The following is a 22,842-nucleotide window of genomic DNA, read 5'->3' as shown; positions in this document are numbered from 1 at the left end:
ACCCTCATCATGGGTTCCTCCCAGCCCTCCCCCCTCCCCTAAACTTATCACTTTCCCTAGACGCAAATAAGGGTCAATCAAGAATCTAAAGGAGAAAAGGTTTTCACACTTGGCACTGACTTCCCACAGAGCAAATGACTGAGGGCCACACCAGGAGGCCCCCCTAGCTCCAGGGGGACTCACTTCGTCCCAGGCTGGCCCCCTAAGTGGATCCTCCTTCAGAAGCCACTAGGTGGATGTAATGAAAAGAGCATCAGTTCAGAATCAAGGGAGGCCCAAGGGTGAACTCTGGCTCCACCACATACCCGCTCTGTGACTTCACAGCAGTTGACTTCACTTCTCCTCACTTGTTTCCTCATCTTATTCCCTTGAGGGAATGTCAATGACACAAAGATGTGACGTGGCCTATAGAATCTACAGCATATGGGGGTTCCTCTTGCCTTCCTCCTCAGAGGCCCTGGAGACTCAGCCTGCTTTCCTCTGCTTTTCCGAGCAGCCACCCATTCCGTCTTTCCTGGAATCCAACCCCCTTCCAGAGAGGCTGCAGCGTGGCTGGCTCCCCAGCTCCCATTTCCTTGATGCCCCAAATAAGTACACAGGTCCTTTTCATTGAAGGGTTTTACTGCGAATCACTCCGGGAACAGATGCAGGTGGAGGTGGGGGGACAAGTCACAAACATGGGGATTGTGAAGGTCCCTAGATCAAGGCTCCCTGAGGGCTTCCCTTTCGTTCCTAAGGCAGGGCCAGACCTCTTCCCTAGGCCAAGGAGGCCCCTTCCGTTGGGAAGGCTGCTCCCCCCAGCGCAGGTGGGGCCCAGCAGATGGGAACTGGCAGCCACTGCAGTGTGCCCGAAGCAGTTCATACACAATTCGGAGGCCCTTCAGACAGCGATGCCCACCTCACAGGTACTTCCTCAAAGGCCAGGGGATGATTCCCCTAATGATACGATCATGTGCTAAGCTTACCCTACTTGTCTTTCATCCCAAGGAGATGAAGCCAAGACCGGATCCACCAACTTTCCAAGGCAAGAAGTTGGCTTGGAAAGGGCAAGGATTTTCACTCAAGGGGCCCTTCTTAGGACTTCCTGGAGATCCTGGCTCCAGAGGCAACCGGAAACCATTCTCCAAAGTGGGATGAGGGGCTTGAGGCCAAGGGGGCGGCAGCAGATCCTACAGATCTTCCTAAGCTAGGCTGGGGTCTCTCTCTCTCTCTCTCCCCCCCTCACCATCCTTCAGCTGGCGTCTTTCCCGGCCTGCTCTCCCGTGTGCGTTTTCTGGTGGCGGATGAGGTTGGAGCTCCGGGAGAAGTGCTTGCCGCACAGAGTGCACCAGTAGGGCTTCTCCCCTCTGTGGGTCCTCTGGTGTGCTCCAAAGTTGGAGATGTCGCTGAAGGTCCGCCCGCACTCGCTGCACTCGTAGGGCCTCTCGCCCGTGTGCGTGCGGTGGTGGACGCCGAAGCTGGAGCTGTTGCTGAAGCTCTTGCCGCACTCGCAGCAGATGTAGGGCGCCGGCTCCAGGTGGGTCCGATGATGTACCGCCAGCGTGGCGCTGTGGCCGAAGCTCTTACCACAGATGTCGCAGCGGTACGGCCGCTTGCCCAGGTGATCCTGTTGGTGCGTGGTGAGGTCAGAGCGCCGCCGAAAGCTCTCCTGACACTTGGGACATTTGTAGTGCTTCTCCTCCAGGTGGATCCGCTCGTGCCGGATGCGGTTGGAGCTTCTCGAGAAGCTCTTGCCACACTCAGAACACTTGTACGGCTTCTCGCCAGTGTGGATCCTCTGGTGTGTTCTCAGGTTAGAGGTATTATTGAAGGTTTTGCCACACTGGGCACATATAAAGGGCTTCTCGTCGATCTCAGGCCTTGGATGAATCACGGGGCCCCCGGGCTCTCCGGCGGGGATGGCGACTTTCTGCCACGGCTCTTTTGGATGGATCTCTTGTGGACCTCCGGACAGGCTCTCTTGCGCATGCTCCTTCTCTCCGTCTGGGATCCGAAAAGCCTCCGAGTCCTCCACTCTCCAAGGCTTACCCCATTCCCCTTCCTCAGGCATGTGCCCTTCTGGACTCCGCTCCTTCTCCTTCTCACTGCCCATCTCTGAACCCTGAGAATGAACACAGATGGCCAACACCTTTATTCCTTGGTATTCCTTGGGTCAGGCTAGACCACAGGGAATCTTCTGTTCTGCTAAAGGGGTGTACACTTGCCCCGTGGAACCATCCATTAGAATTAACCTCAGTTATGGGACGCCTGGGTGGCTCAGTCGGTTAAGCGTCTGACTTGGCCTCAGGTCATGATCTCATGGTTCGTGAGTTTGAGCCCCACATCAGGTTCTGTGCTGACAGCTCAGATCTTGGAGCCTGCTTTGGATTCTGTGTCTCCTTCTCTCTCTGCCCCTCCCCTGCTTGCACTCTGTCTCTCTCTCTAAAAAATGAATAAACATTAAAAAAGAATTTTAAAGAAATAACCTCAATTAACTGGAATACTTGGACACAATGTCTTTACTTACTTTTAAGTAACAAAGTTCTACAGATGTTTAAAGCTGTCCATCAGAGTAAAGAGGCATCGGTGTGTCCATGCTCACAGATATTTGTGCAAGGCAAATAATGTCACTTTTCTCAGTATCACTAAACAATGACAGTCTAGACTATAATTCATGTACGAGTAAAGGATCTCCCATTTGGGTAAGATTCCATTTTCCTAAGCTATGTTTGATCTCTTTTGAAAAACCTTCCTGAAAAGTTTCCATTTGCCTGCTTTCAGAACGAACAGAAAAGAACCTCTCATTCTTGAGGCTCTCCTAGCTGTTGATAAGGCCCAGCCCGGGGCGCCTGGGTGGCTCAGTCGGTTGAGCGTCCGACTTCAGCTCAGGTCATGATCTCGCAGTTCGTGGGTTCCAGCCCCACATCGGGCTCTGTGCTGACAGCTCAGAGCCTGGAGCCTGCTTCGGATTCTGTGTCTCCCTCTCTCTCTGCCCTTCCCTCGTTCACGCTCTCTCTGTCCCTCTCTCTAAAATAAATAAACATTAAAAAAAATTATAAGGCCCAGCCATGAATCCTCTTAAACATTCTGCCACCCTTCCCTTCGCTGGACCTCACCCTAACCTAGCAGCTAAGGGTTAACATCTGGGCCCTTCAAGAGGTACAGAGCCTGGGCTGTGTGTGCTCTGATTGGTCAGTGCCCACTTCCTCTCTCCCACACCATACACAGGCCACACACACACAGCCATACTCACATACCAGACACACTCAACCACATTCTTACACAATATACACATATCACACACCTGCATACCACATATAGCCACATACAGCCACATACATCCCACATACATACACAGCCCTCCCAAACATGTAGCCACGTGCATGGCTACACAATCACAAATGCAGCTATACTGTCACACGACACAAAAGCACACATACTCACATACCATGTACAAAGACACACAGACATTGGGGCACCTAGGTGGCGCAGCTGTCTGACTCCATCTCAGCTCAGGTCATGATCTCACAGTTCGTGAGTTCAAGCCCCGCATCAGGTTCTGTGCTGATGGTGCAGAGCCTGCTTGGGATACTGTCTCTCCTTCTCTCTGCGCCTCCCCCGCTTGTGCTCTCTCTGTCTCTCTCAAAATAAATAAGTAAACTTTAAAAATAATAAAAATTTTTAAAAAGTTAAAGCAAAAAAACAAGACAAACAGACACGAACACATTCCCCACAGCACCAACTTATGCAAACAGCAGTAAGTGCGTGCTGGGCTACAGACTCCTCTCAATTCCTACAGCCCAGGACGGGCTAAGGGACCAAGTACTTCTGCCGAGCATGGTGCTTCCCCCGGTCCCCAAGCAATACAGCACTTCAGAAGGCCCAGTGGGCCGGCGGAGATACTGCGGACGGACACAAGCAAGGGATGAGGGCAGGAAGCAAGACTGGCAGGACAGCCATGGTAGAAAATGACAGACCGAGGGTTCCTTCCAGTCTGCGAGTACTTCTGGAACATACATCAGCCAATAGCCGTAGTGGAAGGGGCACTGACTATATTCAGGGTCGCATCCCGATGGTGGCACACAGTACAGAACAGTGTAAATCACTCAAGCACTGGGAGCCCCAACTCCTACATCACTAACTCGGTGACGCCGCCTGTCCCGCAGGGCCTGTATCAGAGGAGACGCCTACGGCACACTCAGCATGCTGCACGGCAGCAGATGACAGCCACCATCGCCATGGTCGAGGACAATTGGCTCGAGACAGGCCTGGCCTTTGCTCAATCCCTTCAACAAATATATATTAAGGACCTACTAGATATGACTGTTGCTACTTTAGGAATTTGGGTCACATTAGAAAAACAAAGACCTTGTCCCTCATGGGACTTATGAGGAGACTGTGTCCTGGCCCTGCAGAGGACACAAGAATGAAAAAGATCCCTTATGTGAGTTTGTTAGGAAAGAAAAAAAATGTTTTTTATTAAAAAATGGTACGAGGAAAAAAATGGTACAAGACTATATAATCTAAAATGTGAAATATGACAGAGCCTCAAATCTTTGAGTGGATTTTTCTGGAAGGGGCCAGACAGTAAATATTTAGGGCCATAGGATCTCTGTGGCAACTACTCAACTCTGCTGTTGTATCATAAAAGCAGCCATAGACAATACATAAATGAATGAGTTTCATTCCTAAATGAATGAAAGTTTATTTAAGACAAAAGGAGCTGAACTATAGTTTCCCAACCCCTGTTAGACAGTGTTATTATGATTTTTTTTAGACAGTGTTTCTTGAAGGACCTACATAAGTGAGGTGAAGGAGGCTTGCTTCACTTTCAAAAATGCAAGTAAACATTGGAAACAATTTATTCCTTGACACTTATTCACTGTTTCCTGATAATCCTCTTATTCCATTTTATTTTAAATTTTGTTTAATGTTTATTCATTTTTGAGAGAGAGAGACAGAATGTGAGCAGGACAGGGGCAGAGAAGCAGACACAGAATCCAAAGCAGGCTCCAGGCTCTGAGCTGTCAGCACAGAGCCCGACATGGGGCTCCAACCCATGAACCATGAGATCCTGACCTGAGCCGAAGTCAGATGCTTAACCGACTGAGCCACCCAGGTGCCCCATGACAATCCTTTTAAAACTTACAACCCTGTCCCCACATTCCTGTCCCCCTGCCCCACAGCACTTCTCACCTGCGAACATTCTATCTATTTATTATGTCTGTGATTTAGTGTCTGCCTCCGCCTGCTAAAACAGAAGTCAGGGTCTTTGTTCCTAAAGTAGTGACAGTCATATCTAGTAGGCCCTTAATAAATATTTGTTGAATGAGCTGGGTAAAGGCCAGGCCTGTCTCCAGAACCCATTTCATGCTTAACTTGTGTCTGTCTCACCCTCTGTTCCTCAGCAATCTCTGATTCCTGCCCACTTCCACCTTTATGCAACCACAAAGTCTTGTATGTAGCTGCTTTTTACAGTGATTTGCAATTATCTTTTAACATATCTGTCTTCACTAGCAGTTTATAAGTAAATGGAGAGCAGGGACTAGGTCATTTTGGCAATCTCTCTTCAGCACGAGATAGTGCTCAAATGTTTTTTGAATGTATGAGTGAGTGGATGTGACCTCAATTCAATCCCCCAGCCCTGCCCACCCTACCTAAGGCTCTAGCACCTCTGTCTACGCAGGAGGTGACATGGCCCCCTCTCACTTCCAATTCTGCTATCTTAGCACTTATAATATACCAAGCTCAGATCAAAAGAAGAGCAAAGATTTAGGATTATGGTTCCTACCCTCAGTTTACAGCATAGGGCAGGGAAATAGGACATGAACTCCAGAAACTGTCAGATGGTATAGAAGGTTAAGTTCTAGGGGGACAGGAACTGTGCCTCAGTCACCTTTGTACTGCTCCTCAATGCCTCGCACAGCACCTGGCACATTATACAGGAACCAAAAATAGTAGTTAACATTTTTTAAGCTGATACTAATGCTAGGCCCTGGGCTGAACACTATGTACAAATCATGGCATTTCATTTACATAACTTATCTTAGAGATGAGGAAACTGAGGTGCAGAGAAATTGTAACTAGCCCTACAGCACACAGCAAGTGAATGGCAGAACTGGGACCTATGCCCATCACTCCAAANGGTGGGGAGTGGGAGGGTGGGAAGGGAAGGGGAAGAGGAAGGAGTGAGAACAGTGCCATGGCACTTCGGGAGTTCAGATGACACGGCCGCATCTCCCTGAAGAGATCAGGGATGAGCAGCTGCATGGAAAAGGAGGCATCCGAACTAGGACTTGCAGGACAGGTGAGCAAGACTGGGACTTACAGAGAGATGGGAAGACCACTATCTACTAAGAACACAGTGACATGTAAAGTACAGATACACTTTCATGTCACATTTCAAAGATTTGGGGGAGAGAACGGTCCATCAGTCTTGGCTTCCTAGGGGGCCCAGAAGTACAGGGAGGGCCGTACGTGGGAGAGGCTGGGGGCAGTGGAGATGCCGCCAGGGCTAAGAAATAAGAGCCAAGCAGATGGGGCTGGTAATCACAGATGCTCAAGGTCAAGGGCCTGGGATAGAGGGAAGGGGCTAAGCTGGAAAGTGGTCTGAAGGGCCAAAGTTCGGGGTCTTTAGGATCAAATCAAGAGGGAGGGTAAAGGGGAGAGAGGAGCTTGGAAAGACCAGGGATAAGGTGTTGAACAACAGGGAACTGTACCGGGGAGCTGCATAACGGGTCAGATAGAGAAGGCCATAGGGGCTCGGGGGTCCGAGGAGATGATCTGGGGAGAGGAGCCACAGGGTGCAATCAGAGGTGTCAGGGGGCCGGGGGCCAGGAGGCTGGGTTGTTGAGTAGCGGGGAGGAGACAGCTGAGTAAGGATACGCGCGTCCCAGAGGACAGGAGCTGGCTTCTGAGTAGCTGGCTGGCTTGGGCGGGGGGCGTGGAAGACAGGGTCGGGCTGGCCCCAAAAGTATGGTCAGTCCCAGTGGGGCTGGACTGAAAGGCCAACAGGAGGCCCTGAAGGTATGGGCTGAGGCCATCCTCCTGGCCNTGTCTCCCGGGAGAGAGGGAAGGGGCCATGCTCAGAGTTCCCCGCAAAGCCGTATCCGCCTCCCCCGCGACCTCGGGCCCACCCTGGACCCACCTCGCTCCCGCCGCTCGGTCAGGGACAGCGCCGCCTCTGTGGGCCGGGGAGGAGCCGGAGCCGGAACCCAGAGAGGACCCGCCCTACCTCTCCAGGATTGGTTCCTGAGGAGGATCCTTTATTTCTATTGGTTGTACTGGCTGCCGCAAGGCAAGAAACCCAGGAGAGCTCGCCAATAAGCTTTGGACTCGCGCAAAGCCTGCTGGGAGTTGTAGTCCTAAAGAAGAGCGTAGACTCGGAGAAGAAATTTGCGAAGTTTAGAACAGAGTGAGTGGAGTCTGTGTTCCCTTCCAAGGTTGTCGGATTCCCTTCTACACTCACGCGTTAAAAGCCACCGGTCTGGGAAGTAATAGAACATGACATCCAAGGGATCATGAACACAGTTTCTTCTCTACTTTGAATTGGAGACCCTTGACGGACCGATACACATCCTGTGAAAACTTGAATTCTGCACTTCACTCGAGGTTTATAATTTAAAATCAAAGGTTTGTAGAGCTAGAAGGGAGTTTAAAGACCCACTAACCAAATCCGTTTGTCAGAGAAGCTAAACGTTTCCTGTGCAAGGAGCTGCCTCTGGGCCTCCCAATGCTCCTGCGCAGGGATTTTTTTCCTGGGTCCTACATAGGTAAACCTGCCATACAATACAGCTTCTAAAGTACATCCAGGATTAGGCTTTTTTTTCAAGTTTTACTTAAAAAAAAAAAAAAAGCCTAGTCCAATATTCTCACTATCTGCACAGTATTTCTGTGCAAAGAGTAAATAAAGAGTATTGTCTTCAGAGCTAGATAATCTAGATTTATAATCCCAGTTCTACCACCTAGGCATGTGGAGCACCCTTTTCCAGCCCCATAAAACCCATGACAAAATCCATGACAGAATTGTTTTAAGGATTAAATGAGTTAAAACTTCTGTTTCCACAATGTCAGTTCTCTTTCCTGCTGGTAAATTCTCTTGGGTGCAGCCAGTGTGAACAATGAGAATTAGATTAGGATATTCAGGGAAGTATGTTTGAAATTGAATATGAATGAGTGAAATATAAATCCCCCACATATACTTATTGCTTATAAGTTGATATAAAAATACTGAGAAAGCAGATGAGAAATAAAATTGTGGCTTTATTTCTAACTGTGGTTAGAGCTTGCTTGGGTGAATTCAATGTTGTTCAAAAACCAATCCCATGACGTGCTCTTCTGTTACCAGTCCAAAGCTTTTCCCCACAACTTCTCATTCATGTACAAAAGCAAACAAAACATATCACCCATGCACTGTGATAGTTAACTGTATATATCAACTTGACCAGGATACAAGGTGCCCATATATTTGGTCAAACATTATTCTGACTGTTTCTGTAAGGGTGTTTTCAGATGAGATTAACATTTAAATTGGAAGAATGAGTGAAGCACATTGCTCTCCCTAATGTGGGTGGGCCCCATCCAAGCAGTTGAAGGCCTAAATAGAACCAAAAGGCTGACCCTCTCCCTAGTACGAGAGAATTCTTCCTGCCTGACAGTCTTCAGCATGGCACATCCACTTTTTTCCTACCTTCAGACTCAGACAGAAATATTCATTCTTCCTAGGTCTCAAGCCTGTCAGCCTTCAAACTGAAACTACACCATTGGCTCCCCTGGGTCTCCGACTTGCTGACTAACCCTGTAGATGGATCTTAGGAGGTGCCAGCCTCGTAATCATGTGAGACAATTCCTTATAATAAATCTCTTTATACATGTAAATATAACAAATATATTTTTCTCTGGAAGACCCTATTATAAGCACCAACAGAGAGAACTTCTGACAGAAAGATCTAGTTTCTGTTGGGTAGGACTGTGTGCTCATCTTAAAACTGAGAGCCAGTATCTCCACAGAGGCCAGATCACCTGTGTGGAGTGACTTGAAAGTGAGTAGGCTTCTATCTGCAATCTACACCAAAAAAATGAGGCTTATTCTTTTATCCTCACACATGGTCTACTGACTTCCTATATGAAACCAATACTCTCTGACCTAAGAGGCTGTTTGCCATACAAGTAGTCAAGTCTTCCAGAATGATTGTCTTATAGGAAAAAATGGCTCTACATCGGTGGTTAAAACCGCCACTTTTCTGGCTGGGCCTCTCTAAATCCCAGGAGGAGATTCAGAAGGGCCAGGGTAACAGACAGACTCATCCATGGCTATATTTTCAAGGTCACACATAGCTGGGCTGCTGTGTTCAAAGCTGTGTGTCCCAGCTTCATGATTGTGCCCTTGAGGCTTTTGGGATTACGGCTACCACATTTAAAATTCTTGTGCCTGGTTATCATCAATAGGCAAGTTAGCTTTGAAAACATGTACATTAGCTCTGGATATCAGGATGCTATGTTGTAAAAAAAGCATCAAGGAAATAGAAAAGGATGGCCTGTTTTACCTGTCTAGCTGATGCACCCCCTATTCTAGAAGAAAGAGGGAAGAATGTGTGACCCAAAAGATATTTACCTTCAAAAAGATGACTTTGGGAGCTAGAGGCCTGCCCTGAGAAAAGGAGAAAAGCCATTCTGGCAGGGATAAGAGAGAAGTGAGGGACTGGGCACCATAACTTCATGACTAAGAGGTCAAGAGCAGGGTGAGGCAGAGTAAAGTTCCTCTATAAATAACCCCTCGAGTAAAGAACCCCTGTCTGTTGGTGACACACATTCACCATCACCACCTAAACTTAATGTGACTGTTCATTTGGTTTTCAAGAATTCTTCCAGGGCAGTGGGAACTTTAAGTCCCCAGAAGAATGACAGAGTATAGAACTGAGACATGGGAGGAAGGTGGTTTGAATAGAAATCACAAGGTCTAGATTTGGGGAAAGCTGATGAAATATTTCAGAATCAGGTGTTGGGCCACCAGCCTAAAATGCAGGGCATAGTGCTGGACCTGGAGGGAAGCAGGTACTGAGGCACAGCCCTAAAAAGAAGGAACCTTGAGCCCCTGAAGGGCAGAGCCAACATCAGAGGGCCAGGGCAGGATCATATCCCTGAGTGGGAAAAGCTCCGGTGCCTGTGGGGGGAGTAAGGAAGGGTCCACCTTCATGGCCACGTCTCCATTAGCCTGGCTTTTTTCTTCTGGCTTGGGGACAGTTGATGGCTCTGATTTCTGGAGTTCCGAGCAGATGATTAGAGGCGCTGTATTTTTCCCTCCATCATGAAGGCAAGGCTCAAAGAAAGGGCGAAGGGGGCCAGAGAAAGTGTGGGTAAAAGTAAAGATGTGGGATGTGCTGGTCACATTGTAGAAGGAAATGACTCCGGCTTCATAGTCTAGGAAAATCCCCACACACTGTGGGGGCTCTTTCAGGCGCAGGATGGTCTGTGGCGACGTGAGAGCTTCATACTTCTTCTCACTACTCTGTCTTACAAGCCAGTGCCCATTGGCAGGTGTGGCAGTGACCTTGCCCTTCCTGCTCACAGACTCACTACACACCCCCAGGGCCCACTTGGTCTTATCTCCGACGTACACCTCCCAGTAGTGACAGCCCGATGTGAAGTACTCAGCGCCCAGGATGCTGACGACAAAGTCAAATCTCTGGGGGCCGTCAGGCACAGGCTGCCTTCTGTCTCCAAGTTTCACACGTCTCCGGTCCTCAGACAGCATGAGTTTGGGATGTGCTGTGTCCGGGTCCAGGGTCACTGCCACTGCAGAGAGTCACTGACAGGTGAGGCTGGGGAAGACAAGGTCTCAGGGGATCTTTGGGTAGCTTTGGAGGGAAAGATAATCCCCAGGCTGTGACCACTGTCCTTCGTCTATTTGAGTTCATGGTTCCCCCTCCTCTACAAGTACTGGAACCAAAGAAAACTGTCTTCCCGTCCCCCAGATCTGTTGGCAGTGTGTTAAGTGAAAGAGGAAAAAGTATTTCATCTGTCTGTGAAGCTGCCTTAATCCTTAGGAAATACTGCCTTTGTCTTCGATGGTCCAAAGGAATCTAATGCATGATAATAAACATGGGCTTTGATGTTAGATCCAGTAGCCAGCTAAGATGCCCCAGCTCTGTCACTTGCTGGTTATGTGACCTTGGGCTTGTTATTTATCTCCCGACTTTAGGTCCTTCCTCCGTAAAATGGGAGTAGGGCTGTTGTACAGATTTGAGGAACTAATGCATGAGATAGTGCCGAGTTCACGCAGTGAGTGTGTGATGCTCATTTTGGTAGCTAAAATGGGGCACCTGAGTGGCTCAGCAGGTTAAGCGTCTGACTTTGGCTCAGGTCATGATCTCACAGTTCATGGGTTCGAGCCCCACATCAGGCTCTGTGCTGACAGCTGAGAGCCTAGAGCCTGCTTCAGTTCTGTGCCTCCCTCTCTCTTCCCCTCCCCTGCTCATGATCTGTCTCTCTCTGTCTCTCAAAAATAAATAAACATTTAAAAAATCAAATAAAATTATTGCTTATAATTACCATTGCTAAATGTTAATACAGAGAGAAGGATTCTTCCTTAAAATTGTGGACTATGAGGGTCATAGTGAGCCTCCCTCCTTCACCAAGTACAGAAAACAGGCTCTTCTTGGAGAGTAAGTCCATGAAATCTGTACTCAGTCAAGGTGGTGGGAGTAAGCCAGACCTCAAATGTCAGAGGGTTTGTGAGCTCCTGGAGTGTCAACCAAGGTGACCTGGTCTTCTCTTATGCCAACTCACGATTCTATTGGACCTGCCTGCAGAAGATGCGTGAACAGAAGGGGGATGAGCAGCTGGCAAATTGATAAGGACTATAAAGCAGTGAAAATAACGGGTCTCATTAAAACAGCAGCAAAAACCCTGCAAACTATTTCAGAATAAAATGAAAAGAGATGTGCAAATCTTTTAGAAGGAAAGAAACCTTTCTATAGTCTGCATTGTTGGAGCTTCTGCCTCACCCATTCCCTTCTCTGAGAATCTCAGTCACCACCCCCCCAAGAAAACTGATCTTCAAGAAAGAAGGATGTGGGTGTGGAAGGAGACAGGAGGGCTGGCTGTTGGTCCAGCTGTGGGACAGGAAGGACATCCCAAACTTGAAAGCATGGAAGGGATGATACAGGACAAGATGAATAAGTCTGACTACATAAAAAATAAAATGCTCCTACATAAAAAAAAAAAAAAAATTCTAGGAGGAAAGTAAAATGAAATGAAAAAGTCAGAAAAATAATTTGTGAAAAAATACGACAAAGAACGATTATACTTTATATAGAAAGAATATCCTCACAAATCAAAAAGTAGCCAGAACAGGGGCATCTGGGTGACTCAGTCATTTAAGCGTGACTTCGGCTCAGGTCACGATCTCATGGTTCGTGTGAGTTTGAGCCCCACATTGGGCTCTGTGCTGACAGTGAGGAGCCTGGAGCCTGCTTCAGATTCTGTGTCTCCCTCTCTTTCTGCCCCTCCCCTGCTTACACTCTGTCTCTCTCTCTCAAAATAAATAAGCATTAAAAAAAAAAAAGGAACCAGAATAGGACAGGAGCAGACAAGTCACAAAGATGAAATACGAATAACCAACAAACTAAGATAAATCTCAAAAATCATAGAGAACTCATAAGAAGATCAAAACAGATATTTATCAGTATTCTAAAAGAGGGGAGACTTTCTAAATCTAAACGTGAACTGCAAAATCACAAAGATTTTTCAAAATCGATCAGCAGAAAAACAGATTCAATTTTACAGTCTTAAGGGACAGCCTGAATTCCACAGGACCAGAGCAATGGGCTCTGAAATGTGGATGACTTGGCTGGTGCGACTTACCAAAGTGCAGCCGGGCCCTCCTCCAGCCTGGAAGATGTAAAGGGGTTGCTTGAGTTTAAGGACAGAAAAATGGAGAACTCTTGGGGCTTGGGGGTCAAGTGGAGGGAAAGTGTACCTACCTGAGTTCGCTGCAGCTCTTTTCAGCTCTGATAAAAGAAGAAACAAGGGGGTGAGCTATCTCTGGAAACACAGAATCCACAGGAGATAAGGCGATACGGGAGTTATAAGAACATGGGACACTTACTCAGTTCACTCCGGAGCTGCTCTAAAGAATAAAAACAGTTGGACCAATCAGAACAAGGGCGTCTACATGCCCAGAATGCTGCAATCCCCTCCCAACCACATCCCCACATGAGATCCTGGGGAGCAATGTGCAGCTTCCCCGCGACAACGGGGCTGGCAAGAGCTGGGGCTCCCCGCCGTGGGCCAGCGAGCCCCAGAGACACCCTAGAGGGTCAACAAATTCCTGCGGCCCCCAGAACTTCCCGGCCGACCGAGTAATAGCACATCTTCTACATATAGGTCACGACAACATAAACATTTGTAGATGTTATAGGAGAAGCATAAAATATAATTCACTTAAAACTATCCTTGAATTTCCACTAGATTTTCTTCTGTATGTTTTCTCAGTGTAAAATAAAATAGACACGTCACGTGTCTGAAGACTTTTTTTGTTATAAAGAGGTTCTCATACACGAAGTGGTGGAGAAACACCACTCCACGTAATCACTGTAATGAGGATGCACACGCTTTGGATCCCCCCCTAAAGGAATGTCACCCGTAGGTGATAAAGGGGGCCTTCCAGGCGGCTTCCCCTATGGGAGGTACAGCTCTTCCTGGTGAAATGCTTCCCGCATAGAGACTGGATAACAGTGATGTGGGAAAGGGGAACAGGGAATAGTTGAGAGAACAGAGAACTGTGGGAGCCAGTATATCCCCAGCCCGCATGGCCTCAAGTACCCTTGCCCTCCTCTTCTGCCCCGAGTGAAACTGAGACACTCATCCTAAAGCAAAGATGTCAGCAGAAGGAGGTCTGTGCCACAGGTGAGGAACGGAACTTACTGAGCACTTTATGGAGCCTTCCTAAAAAAACGAACAAAACAAACAAACAGAAAAAGGCACAAGTGAATAGATATGGCCATTTTATTCCCAGGATGCACGAATGCTCATCGCTCCATACCCTACAGTGGAGGGGGGGATGACCTTCTTGTCAGCCCCTAGTCCAGTCACATCTCTCAAAGCTCTGACGGGAGAACCTGAGTGGCGCCACTTTCCCAATGACCCCAGGCTGCCCAGACCTTTGGTTTCTCTTTTCTCTTCCCTCCCTTTTGGTCTGGCTCCTTTTCTCTTTCTGTATGAGTGTTTCTGTATGCTTATAACCACGTGGGTACACAAGTGTGTCCCTTGCTCCCTTTCTATAACCTACTGTGTATAATAGCTATGGTGACAAATGGGAGCCCCAGCATTGGCTTGTTGGCGTGGTTCTGTCATTCTCCATGGTAATGGCTCTATCATTCTCCAAAGTAACTTCCCTGAAGAACTGCAGAGAGATTGATAAATTTGGAGATCCCAGGTTTGGGGAAGCTCCCGGGGACTACTATACTGGTGGCTTTTCTGGAGGCGCCATCCAGCCCACATTTTCTCCTAGCGCTGGCCTTGCCAGAGAACGGTTATATGTTTGAGTTCACGGCCAGGCCTGTGCCCTTAGGCTGGGCATGTGTTAGGCGTTAGGCACTTGAGCAGCGAAACTGAATACGATATGGCTCCCAAGGAGCGTATGGTTTATTTTTACTATTCCCACTACTCATAGTCTCCATTTACTGTGTTTTGTTCTTATAACAAGGTGGGCACTGAATCCCCTCAACAATGCGAGGTGTTTATAATTAGTATCCCCATTGTATAGAGTAGTGGTCTGAGGCTCAGAGGGATGTGGAAATTTGCCCAGGCTAAGTGGCTGAGAAGGCAGGATTCCAACCCACATCTGTCTGACTCCCAATCAGAGGTCAGATTGTAGTGGCCCCACTACACCACCGTTCCTTCCGCCCTTGAACAGAGTGGCCAAAGCATCCCCGAGTTGTTCACACACACACACTTCCACTGCCCTGGAGGAGATGTAAGCAGGGAGGAGAGGAGATGCTGAAATCAGTGCATATGGAGCCATTTCTAGTCCAGTGACTTGTCTTCCCAGTGGGACCTTAAGGGCAGAGCCTCTGTTTGTTTGTACCCTGAGTGCCTAACTTCTATCCTCAGTGGCCCAGAGCACTCAGTTAATGAAGACGAAATGGCAGGAAGAAAAGGAGTACCAGGCTTTGTAATAAGAACTTTTTTTTTTTTAAGTTCTCTATTTTAGTCCTGAAAACAATCAGGTGAGGGGACTCACCGTTCCCATTTTACAGACGAGAAAACTGAAGCTCAGAGCAGTAAAGTGCCTTGTCTAAGGCCAGCGAATGGCAGAGCAGTGATCTGAGCCAGGTCTCACTGAACTAGCCGCTGACTCCAGAGCGCATGACCCGTCCGTCATATCATACTGCCTCTCTCAGTGCAGAAGTTGTATGGATTCTTGAGATTTTCATACACCCCATATGACCATAATAATACCTTTTTACATAGTAAATACACCTGCTTTTTTGGTGATTGACAGAAAGGCTGGTGAAGGGAGCTCAGGCCAATCCAGACCCATGAATTCTGACCAAGTGCACCCCCTCACCATGGCCACAGCTCTATAGCCCCTTGATATTGGAAAGTAAATTCCAATAATATTAATGGAAGATTGTGTGTGTGTGTGTGTGTGTGTGTGTGTGTGTGTGTGTATAAAGTATGCATCATAGACTGTCAGCATTCACGTATAAGTAGAAAGAATACGTTCTTTGTTATTTGTTCCCTACTCTTTTTTCTATACATATAATTACCTTTTTCTTTTGCGTGGTCTGAGAGAAGATTTTCTAGAGGAAGAAAAGTAAATGAGATTCTGTGACATTACTTCGAAGGTCCCCACTGCCTATTGAGTTCACCTGCCCTTGAACCTCCCTGACTCCACCTCCACATCCCTGACCCAGGCCCTCACCATCTCTCATCTGGGTAATAGAAATGGTGCCCCCCCAAATTGCCCCCACATCCTGTCCCATTCCTCCCTCTGGTCCCTTCTCAACACCGCAGCTGGAGAGAGCTTCTGGAAGCACAATGCTGGTTAAGATTATCCTGTTCACTGCTCTACCATTGCTCTGAGAAGAAAGACCAAAACCCTTCACGTGATCTACAAGGTGTCACCTGGGCTGACCTCTGCTAACTCCTTGGCCTCATCCGCTGTTACCTTTGGCATCATTTCTGCACTGTGTTTCTTTCCCGCCTCATTCCTTCTGCTGCAGATGGCTTTCTATTCCCTCTTCCCTCAAGCCTGCCTGTCCTCCAGATCAAACATCACTTCCTCTGGGGACTCCTCTCCTGTCCCTGAAGCTTGGTTAGTTCCTCCTGGTTACAGTCTTTATAGCCCTTAGAACTTCCTCTCGTGGCACCTGTGCACATTTATTTTTATAATTATTTCACTCACGTATGCTTCCCTAACTGGACTGAACGCTCCAAGAAGGCACAGACTGTGTCTGCTCTTACTCACCACTGTGTCCCCAGCATCTAGTATAGTCTGGGGTGCTTAGTAGACAATTACTAATTGCTTGTTGAATGAATAAAATCTTCCCCCACATTAGACCTTCAAGACTCCCACAGAGTAAAATAAGATCAAGCAATGAGTTCACACACAAAAACCACACACTGGAAGGCAAGCTATGACAAGTAGGAGTCTGCAAAAACTGGAAATGGCAGGTATAGAGCCGCCACCACCCCTGCCACCAGGACATCAGATGTTGGGATTTTCAGGTGCACAATGTAAATCAGTGATCACTGGGAGCACAAAACCAGCCAAACACAGGAACGTCCCCACCCAGCTCAGGACACTTACCTACCTCCACCACCTGTTCATAGAGAAGCTTCTCTAGAAGAAAGAAAGATGTGTCAGCTCAGCTAAAGGAAGCAGTTTTTCTAGTAGCCTGGGTTGTCCAAAGATGGCCCACGCAAGCTGCCTGAGTAGGACTTTGCTCCTTGTCCCTGTGGGTGTGTAACTATTGGAAAGGCTTAGAGAATCTTCAAACCATCAGATAGGGAAAGGAGCATTGGATTATGCGACTTTCAGGATCCTTTGCAACCCTGAGATCCTGTGGAACTCAACCACATTCATGGGGGTTTTATCTAATGGACAGAACTGCATTTCTTAATTAATTAGGAGAATGGTATGATCAATCTTTTCCTAACTTATCAGAAGATGAGAATTCACAGCTCTGCCCGGGAGTTTTCTGCAGTTTCTCTGACCTTGTCTGCAATGTGAGTCCCCCAGCATGGCTCTACCAGTTTTCTCTCAGCCAATTTGCAGGGTCTGCAACCTAGGGATAACTCACGTCCATGCCCACTTCCTCGAGCCATTTCCTAGAGAAGCCTCAGTCCCAGCCAGGACTCCCTTACCACTTAGTTACCTTTTGATCTTTTTTCCTTCCAAATGAGGAAAATGCCCACCATGATGAGGAGCCCCAGGAAAGGCAGGGTCACAGCAAGTGCCATCGCAGAGGAGGAGATCTTCCCCGGGGACGGGGCTGAAACAGAAATCGCCAATGACCACCCTCAAAGAGCCCTCAGACAGCCCCTCCTATGCAAAGAGCCCCGCTTCAGATGGGAGGCGGCTCAGGCACATCCCATGCGTCTCCATCAACTCTCAGGAGAGACCTCCAGCCTAGACTGGCGAGTGTCTTTGCTTTTCTCAGTAACTCCAGCCCTGGACAACCCAGGGATGACTTTAAAGTAAGATGCTCGTCCCTTAGGAGTGCTGTTGATGCTCCTGCCTGAAGACAGTGGGTTAAACTCAGCCCTTCAACCACAACCTCGTGCTGCCCTCTATGAAACCATTATCTGGGGACTTTGGAGGATAGGAAGCGCTTCCTCAGGGGGCATCTCCAGTCTTCTCATGAGCACCCACCTGCCTCCCCATCAAGTGAAACAACAGTCAGTGACATCTTCACCCTGAGCCCTAGAAGCAGGGGCAGAACAATTTCTGGGGTGTTACAGCAGCAGACCTAAGGCCTAGGAGGGAAGAAAGGAGAAAGGAAAGAAGAAGAAAAGAGCAGAAGAGGCTCCGTGACCAGTCGCGGAGAGCCTCGGCTGGATGCGAGACCTCACTCAACACTGTGTGACCCTGCGTGAGAGACTGAGCCTCCCCAGGCCTGGCTTACCACCTATAAATTAGAGATAATAAATAATCCTTGTCCCATTGGGTTGTTGGGAGATTTAAAAGGGTCATAGGGCGCCTGCGTGGCTCAGTTGGTTAAGCATCCAACTCTTGGTTTCAGCTCAGGTCATGATCTCACAGTTCCTGAGTTTGAGCCCCACATTGAGCTCTGTGCTGACAGCGCAGAGCCTGCTTGGGATTCCCTCTCTCCTCTTTCTCTGCCCCTCCCCTGCTCTCTGCTATTTATTTATTTTTAAAATAAATAAATAGGGGCACCTGGGTGGCTCAGTAGGTTAAGCCTCCGACTTCAGCTCAAGTCATGATCTTGTGGTTTGTGAGTTTGAGCCCTGCATCGGGCTCTGTGCTGACAGCTCAGAGCCTGGAGCCTGCTTCGGATTCTGTGTCTCCCTCTCTCTCTCTGCCCCTTCCCAGCTTGCGCGCGCGCGCACACACACACACACACACACACTCTCTCTCAAAAATAAATAAACATTAAAAATTTTTGTTTAAATAAAGGGATCAGGCAGGTAAAGCACTTAGCACTCAGTGAGGGGCAGTGGCAGTAGTAAGAGAAGGGAGTGCGCAGAGGTCATGACCCTTTCTTACCTGGGACCCCAGGCCACAGTCTATCTTTCTTGGCTCTAAAACCACTCTGCTCTGCCACATGGCCTCCCTATTGCAAGGGTCTTTAAAAAGTTCTACCCCTTTGGCCCCTCAATTCTACTTCTAGAAACACATTCTAAGAAAATAATCCGAGTCACTTCCCAAAATATGTGCAAGGATGTTCACTGCACCATTCATTATAATAGGAGGAAAAACTGGAAACCATCCAGATGTCCAGAATTAGGGCTTTGGTTAATTTTATGAAGCTATAACCACACAATGAGGTACTAGGTAGCCCATAAAAATCATGTTGCAGAGAACTACTTAAGGCCATGGGCAGGAAATGCTCATGGCATTAGAAGTGGAAAGGAAGAAGCACGAGGCAGAAGACTAGGTACGTGCAAACACACGCATGCTCAGAGACACACACATACAAGAAAGTCTTGAAAGAAATGCCCCAGAGCCCCCGGGGTGGCTCAGTCCCTTAAGAACTGGGTTCTTGATCTACACTCAGGTCCTGATGTCATCGTTGCTGGGATCAAGCCCCACATCAGGCTCTGCACTGACGACACGGAGTCCGCTTGGGTTTCTCTCTCTCCTCTCCCTCTCCCCCTCCTCCTGCTTGTGCTATCTCGCTCTCAAAATAAATAAGTATTTATTATTATTATTTTGACTATTTTTTAAATGTTTTATTTATTTCTAGGAGAGAGAGAGACAGCGTGAGCAGGGGAGGGTCAGAGGGAGAGGGAGTCACAGATTGAAACAGGCTCCGGGCTCTGAGCTGGCAGCCAGCACAGAGCCCGACGCGGGGCTCGAACCCGCGAACCGTGAGATCATGACCTAAGCGAANTTTTCTACTGCAAACATTTTACTCTTTTAAAATTTTTTTAAATTTGAAACTCTTTATAAGGTTTCCTCCAAGGTAAGGAGTTTTCACCAAGGGCTTGAAGCCCGTTTACTGCCCCAGCTTTTACCTGCTATGAGCATGGCCGCCGTCTTCTCCTGGCCAAGGGCCGCGTTGCGGAAGGTGCAGGACACATTCCCCAGCGCGCTGTCCCTGACCCTGCTGGACACTGCTGTCCGGAAGAGCCCGGCCTCCAGGGCATGGGCCTCGGACAGGGATAGAAGCACCCTGCCCTGAGGGTCTCTCCACTCGGCCCAAGGCTTCGGGAACCATCCCGCCGACCTGCACACCAGCTGGATCCATCCCGCGTCGTAGCCCCTCACGTGGATGTAAGGGTCGGAGCCTAGAACTGGAGTGGGCCGGGGAGCAGAGACGCCTGGCAGTGGGGGCGCGGTCCCCGCGGGGGCCTCTCCCGCTTCCCACAGCCTCCGGCGTGGGGGGCGGGGGGGGCAGCAGGGGCGCTCGTGGCACTGGCCTGCCTGCCCTCTCCCCACCCCCATCCTCCTCCCAATGGGGTGAGACGGTCTCCGGCTTCATCCTCATACCTTCTCCAGTCCGCCCCTAGGGTCACTGCATCCCACGATTCAGATCTTGGGGGCACCCCGTCCCCCTCTGACAATGACTAACCTGCCACCTGCAGGGTCACGGTGCCCTCTCGAGTCAGGTTTCCGATCTGGACGCGGCACCGGTACTGCCCTCGGTCCTCCAGCCGGACCCGGCGGATCTCCAGGCTGACGCTCCCCTCTCGGGCGTCCCTCCGCATGGCCGTGCGCCCCTTGTACTCCGGCATCACGCCTTCCTCCCGCTCCTTCCCGTCCCGGAACACGTGCACGGCCTGGGAGCCGTCCGGGTGCGGGGACCGCAGCCACGTCACCGCGGTGGGCACGGTGACCGGCCACAGGGCGAGCGGGCAGAGCAGCTCGGCTGTGCCCCCTAGCGGGGCCAGGGGGGAGTGGCCGGCGTCCCCTGTGCGGTGCGGACAAAAAAGGGACTAGGGCGTCTGGGAGCGACGGGAGCGCTCGAGCTGTGCCGGGGGAGAAGGGGCCGTCCTGGGGCAGGGCGGGGCCTGGGAAGGGCCCGGGGGCAGACTCGGGGGAGAACCGAGCGCGAAGAAATAAGGCGCCCTTGTGCCCGGGGCGCCTTCCGCAGCCGTCCCGGGCGCGGAAAGAGGTTCACCAGCTCCTACCTGACGCACGCTCGGGCAGGCGGAGGAAGACGAATGCCACGAGGCAGCCGGCGAGCCAGGCGCCCGGGGAACTTGCCATCTCCATCCGAACTAGGAGGCCGGACGCAGGGAGACACCGGAAAGGGCTGGTGAGCTTGATGTGGGAAGGGGGGCATGGAGGCGGTGGGCGCAGGTGCAGGCCGCACAGCAGGCACTCTGCAAGCCCACGGCGCAGCTCTGACACTTACCTCCATGGACACCTGTGGCTTAACTTCTCTGAGTAGCCTGTGACTGAGGCTCCGTTTCTCCATCTTTAAAATGGGTATAGTAACCGCCTCGTTGCAGGATTATTGTGAGGACTGGAGGAGGTAAGTGCTCGACATGGAGGCTGGCGTCGTGGTTGTCCACAAACGCCGTGACTGAGGGCCATGGTGACAGGGAGGCTGAGACACTGGGTGTGATTTCGAAGGCATGGGGAGGGGTCTGGAGAAGCAAGAACTCACACCTAGAACTAACCAGGTGCACGCCAGAACACTGGCTTCTGCTAGCATTTAGTGTCTCAAGCCAGGCTTGGCGAGGCCCTGGCGCTGGCCCTTCCACAGTTACCCTTCCATCCACAATGGATTCAAGTCTTAGCTCCATTCATGCACTAGCTCCGTGTCCCTGAGAATATTGTTTAATATCTGTGGGCCTCCAGTGCTTAATCTATAAAAGGGGAAGCTTCTTCCCAGACGCAAGGAGATAACGCATGGGAAGCACTTGCCGCAAATGCCGGGCAGAAAAAGCACCCAATAAAAGTGCTGTCGTTGTTATTACTAAATCACCATGTGCATTAACCACAAGGACACCCTAGAGGATTCGCTACTATAAAACTCTCCCCACCTACTTGCTACTGCCTGAAAGTCCTTTAGCAAGAGCCAAATCTTTTCAGGCCACAACTGGGGCTGAAGCTTAAATGTAAAAAACACTCTAGGAAGCAATAATGTCTCTTGAATTCTCTGCCAAGATTTCAAATCCTTTCTAAAGAGGAGGGTTTTTGTAGCAGTCCTCAGGCCAGGTCCCTGAAGGTCTTGGAATAGGGCAAAATGGGACTTGGAGGAGGTGGGGCCGTCAAAGGGAAGCTGAGAAACTGAAGATGGACTTAAGCTTAGAACAAATTTCCAGTTCTGCTTCTCTCGTGATGAATAGCACACTGCTTCAGGGCTGTGCTTGTTTTGTTTTTGTTTTTCAATCACGATGCATGAAATACCCACCTCTAATCCCTTAGGGTTGCAAATGGCAACACAGCACTAGGACACAGTGAGGTTAGGATGACAATCAGGGCCTTTTCCCCCCCTCTATACAACCCACTTTCCCACAGGTTACCAGCTACTCAGAAACTGAACAAGAGAAGTTACCGAAAGGAGAAAAGCTCTCTGCCTTGTCAATTATCATCAAAGGTGGAAGTAGGCAGGGCCCAGGATCCCCTGGAGTTGCCCCAAGCCCCCAAACCCTCAACTAGAAGGTGCTTTTGTAACACCCCTTGGGTAGACATGCCCGGAGTGACACAGAGCTCCAAGCTGAACGATGGCTGCTGGAAATCAAATGAGACCCCCATAGCCCCATCTTCCTAGCTTCAGATAGTTTATTAGTGATTAAGAGAATGGGCTCTAGGGGCGCCTGGGTAGCTCAATCAGTTAAGCATTGGGTCATGATCTCACAGCTTGTGAGTTTGGGCCCCACATCGGGCTCTGTGCTGACAGCTCAGAGTGTGGAGCTTGCTTCAGATTCTGTGTCTCCCTCCCTCTCTGCCTCTCCCCTGCTCGTGTTCTGTCTGTCTCTCTCAAAAAAATAAACATTAAAAAAAATTTTTTAGGGGCACCTGGATAGCTCAGTCAGTTGAGTGTCTGGCTCAGGTCATAATCTCGCAGTTCGTGGGTTCAAGCCCCGTGTCGGGCTCTGTGCTGACAGCCAGCTCAGAGCCTGGAGCCTGTTTGGGATTCTGTATCTCCCTCTCTCTGTGACCCTCCCCTGCTCACGCTGTCTCTCTCTCTCTCAGAAATAAACAAAACATTAAACATT

At 49.4% G+C, this 22,842-nt stretch overlaps 2 protein-coding genes across 3 annotated transcripts; both read right to left on the bottom strand.

Annotated features, from left to right (window-relative positions):
- Window positions 1-618: 618 nt before the first annotated feature.
- On the bottom strand, window positions 619-7,187 carry ZNF691 (zinc finger protein 691). 2 transcript variants are annotated; one of them, XM_077752194.1, is made up of 2 exons: window positions 7,127-7,187; window positions 619-2,101 (listed from the first exon to the last, which is right to left on the bottom strand). In XM_077752194.1, the coding sequence occupies exon 2, from the start codon at window positions 2,090-2,092 to the stop codon at window positions 1,232-1,234; it is 861 nt and encodes a 286-aa protein (XP_077608320.1). In that variant the 5' UTR covers window positions 2,093-2,101; window positions 7,127-7,187; the 3' UTR covers window positions 619-1,231. The 2 variants fall into 2 exon arrangements, with proteins under 2 accessions (XP_077608320.1, XP_077608319.1); XM_077752193.1 differs by having other exon boundaries at window positions 619-2,421; window positions 7,127-7,167.
- A 2,839-nt stretch (window positions 7,188-10,026) lies between these two features.
- ERMAP (erythroblast membrane associated protein (Scianna blood group)) lies at window positions 10,027-20,924 on the bottom strand. Its single transcript, XM_077752025.1, has 11 exons — window positions 20,803-20,924; window positions 20,244-20,582; window positions 19,687-19,965; window positions 17,364-17,480; window positions 16,796-16,828; window positions 15,753-15,785; window positions 13,906-13,926; window positions 13,088-13,108; window positions 12,963-12,989; window positions 12,844-12,870; window positions 10,027-10,773 (listed from the first exon to the last, which is right to left on the bottom strand). The coding sequence occupies exons 1-11, from the start codon at window positions 20,885-20,887 to the stop codon at window positions 10,049-10,051; spliced, it is 1,707 nt and encodes a 568-aa protein (XP_077608151.1). The 5' UTR covers window positions 20,888-20,924; the 3' UTR covers window positions 10,027-10,048.
- Window positions 20,925-22,842: the final 1,918 nt, after the last annotated feature.

Source organism: Crocuta crocuta, unplaced genomic scaffold, assembly GCF_008692635.1.
Source record: "Crocuta crocuta isolate KB4526 unplaced genomic scaffold, BGI_CrCroc_1.0 scaffold367, whole genome shotgun sequence".
In the NCBI taxonomy this organism is placed as follows: Eukaryota; Metazoa; Chordata; class Mammalia; order Carnivora; family Hyaenidae; genus Crocuta; species Crocuta crocuta.
The sequence above is the reverse complement of the archived record's forward strand: the minus strand, read 5'-3'. Positions and strand labels throughout refer to the sequence as shown.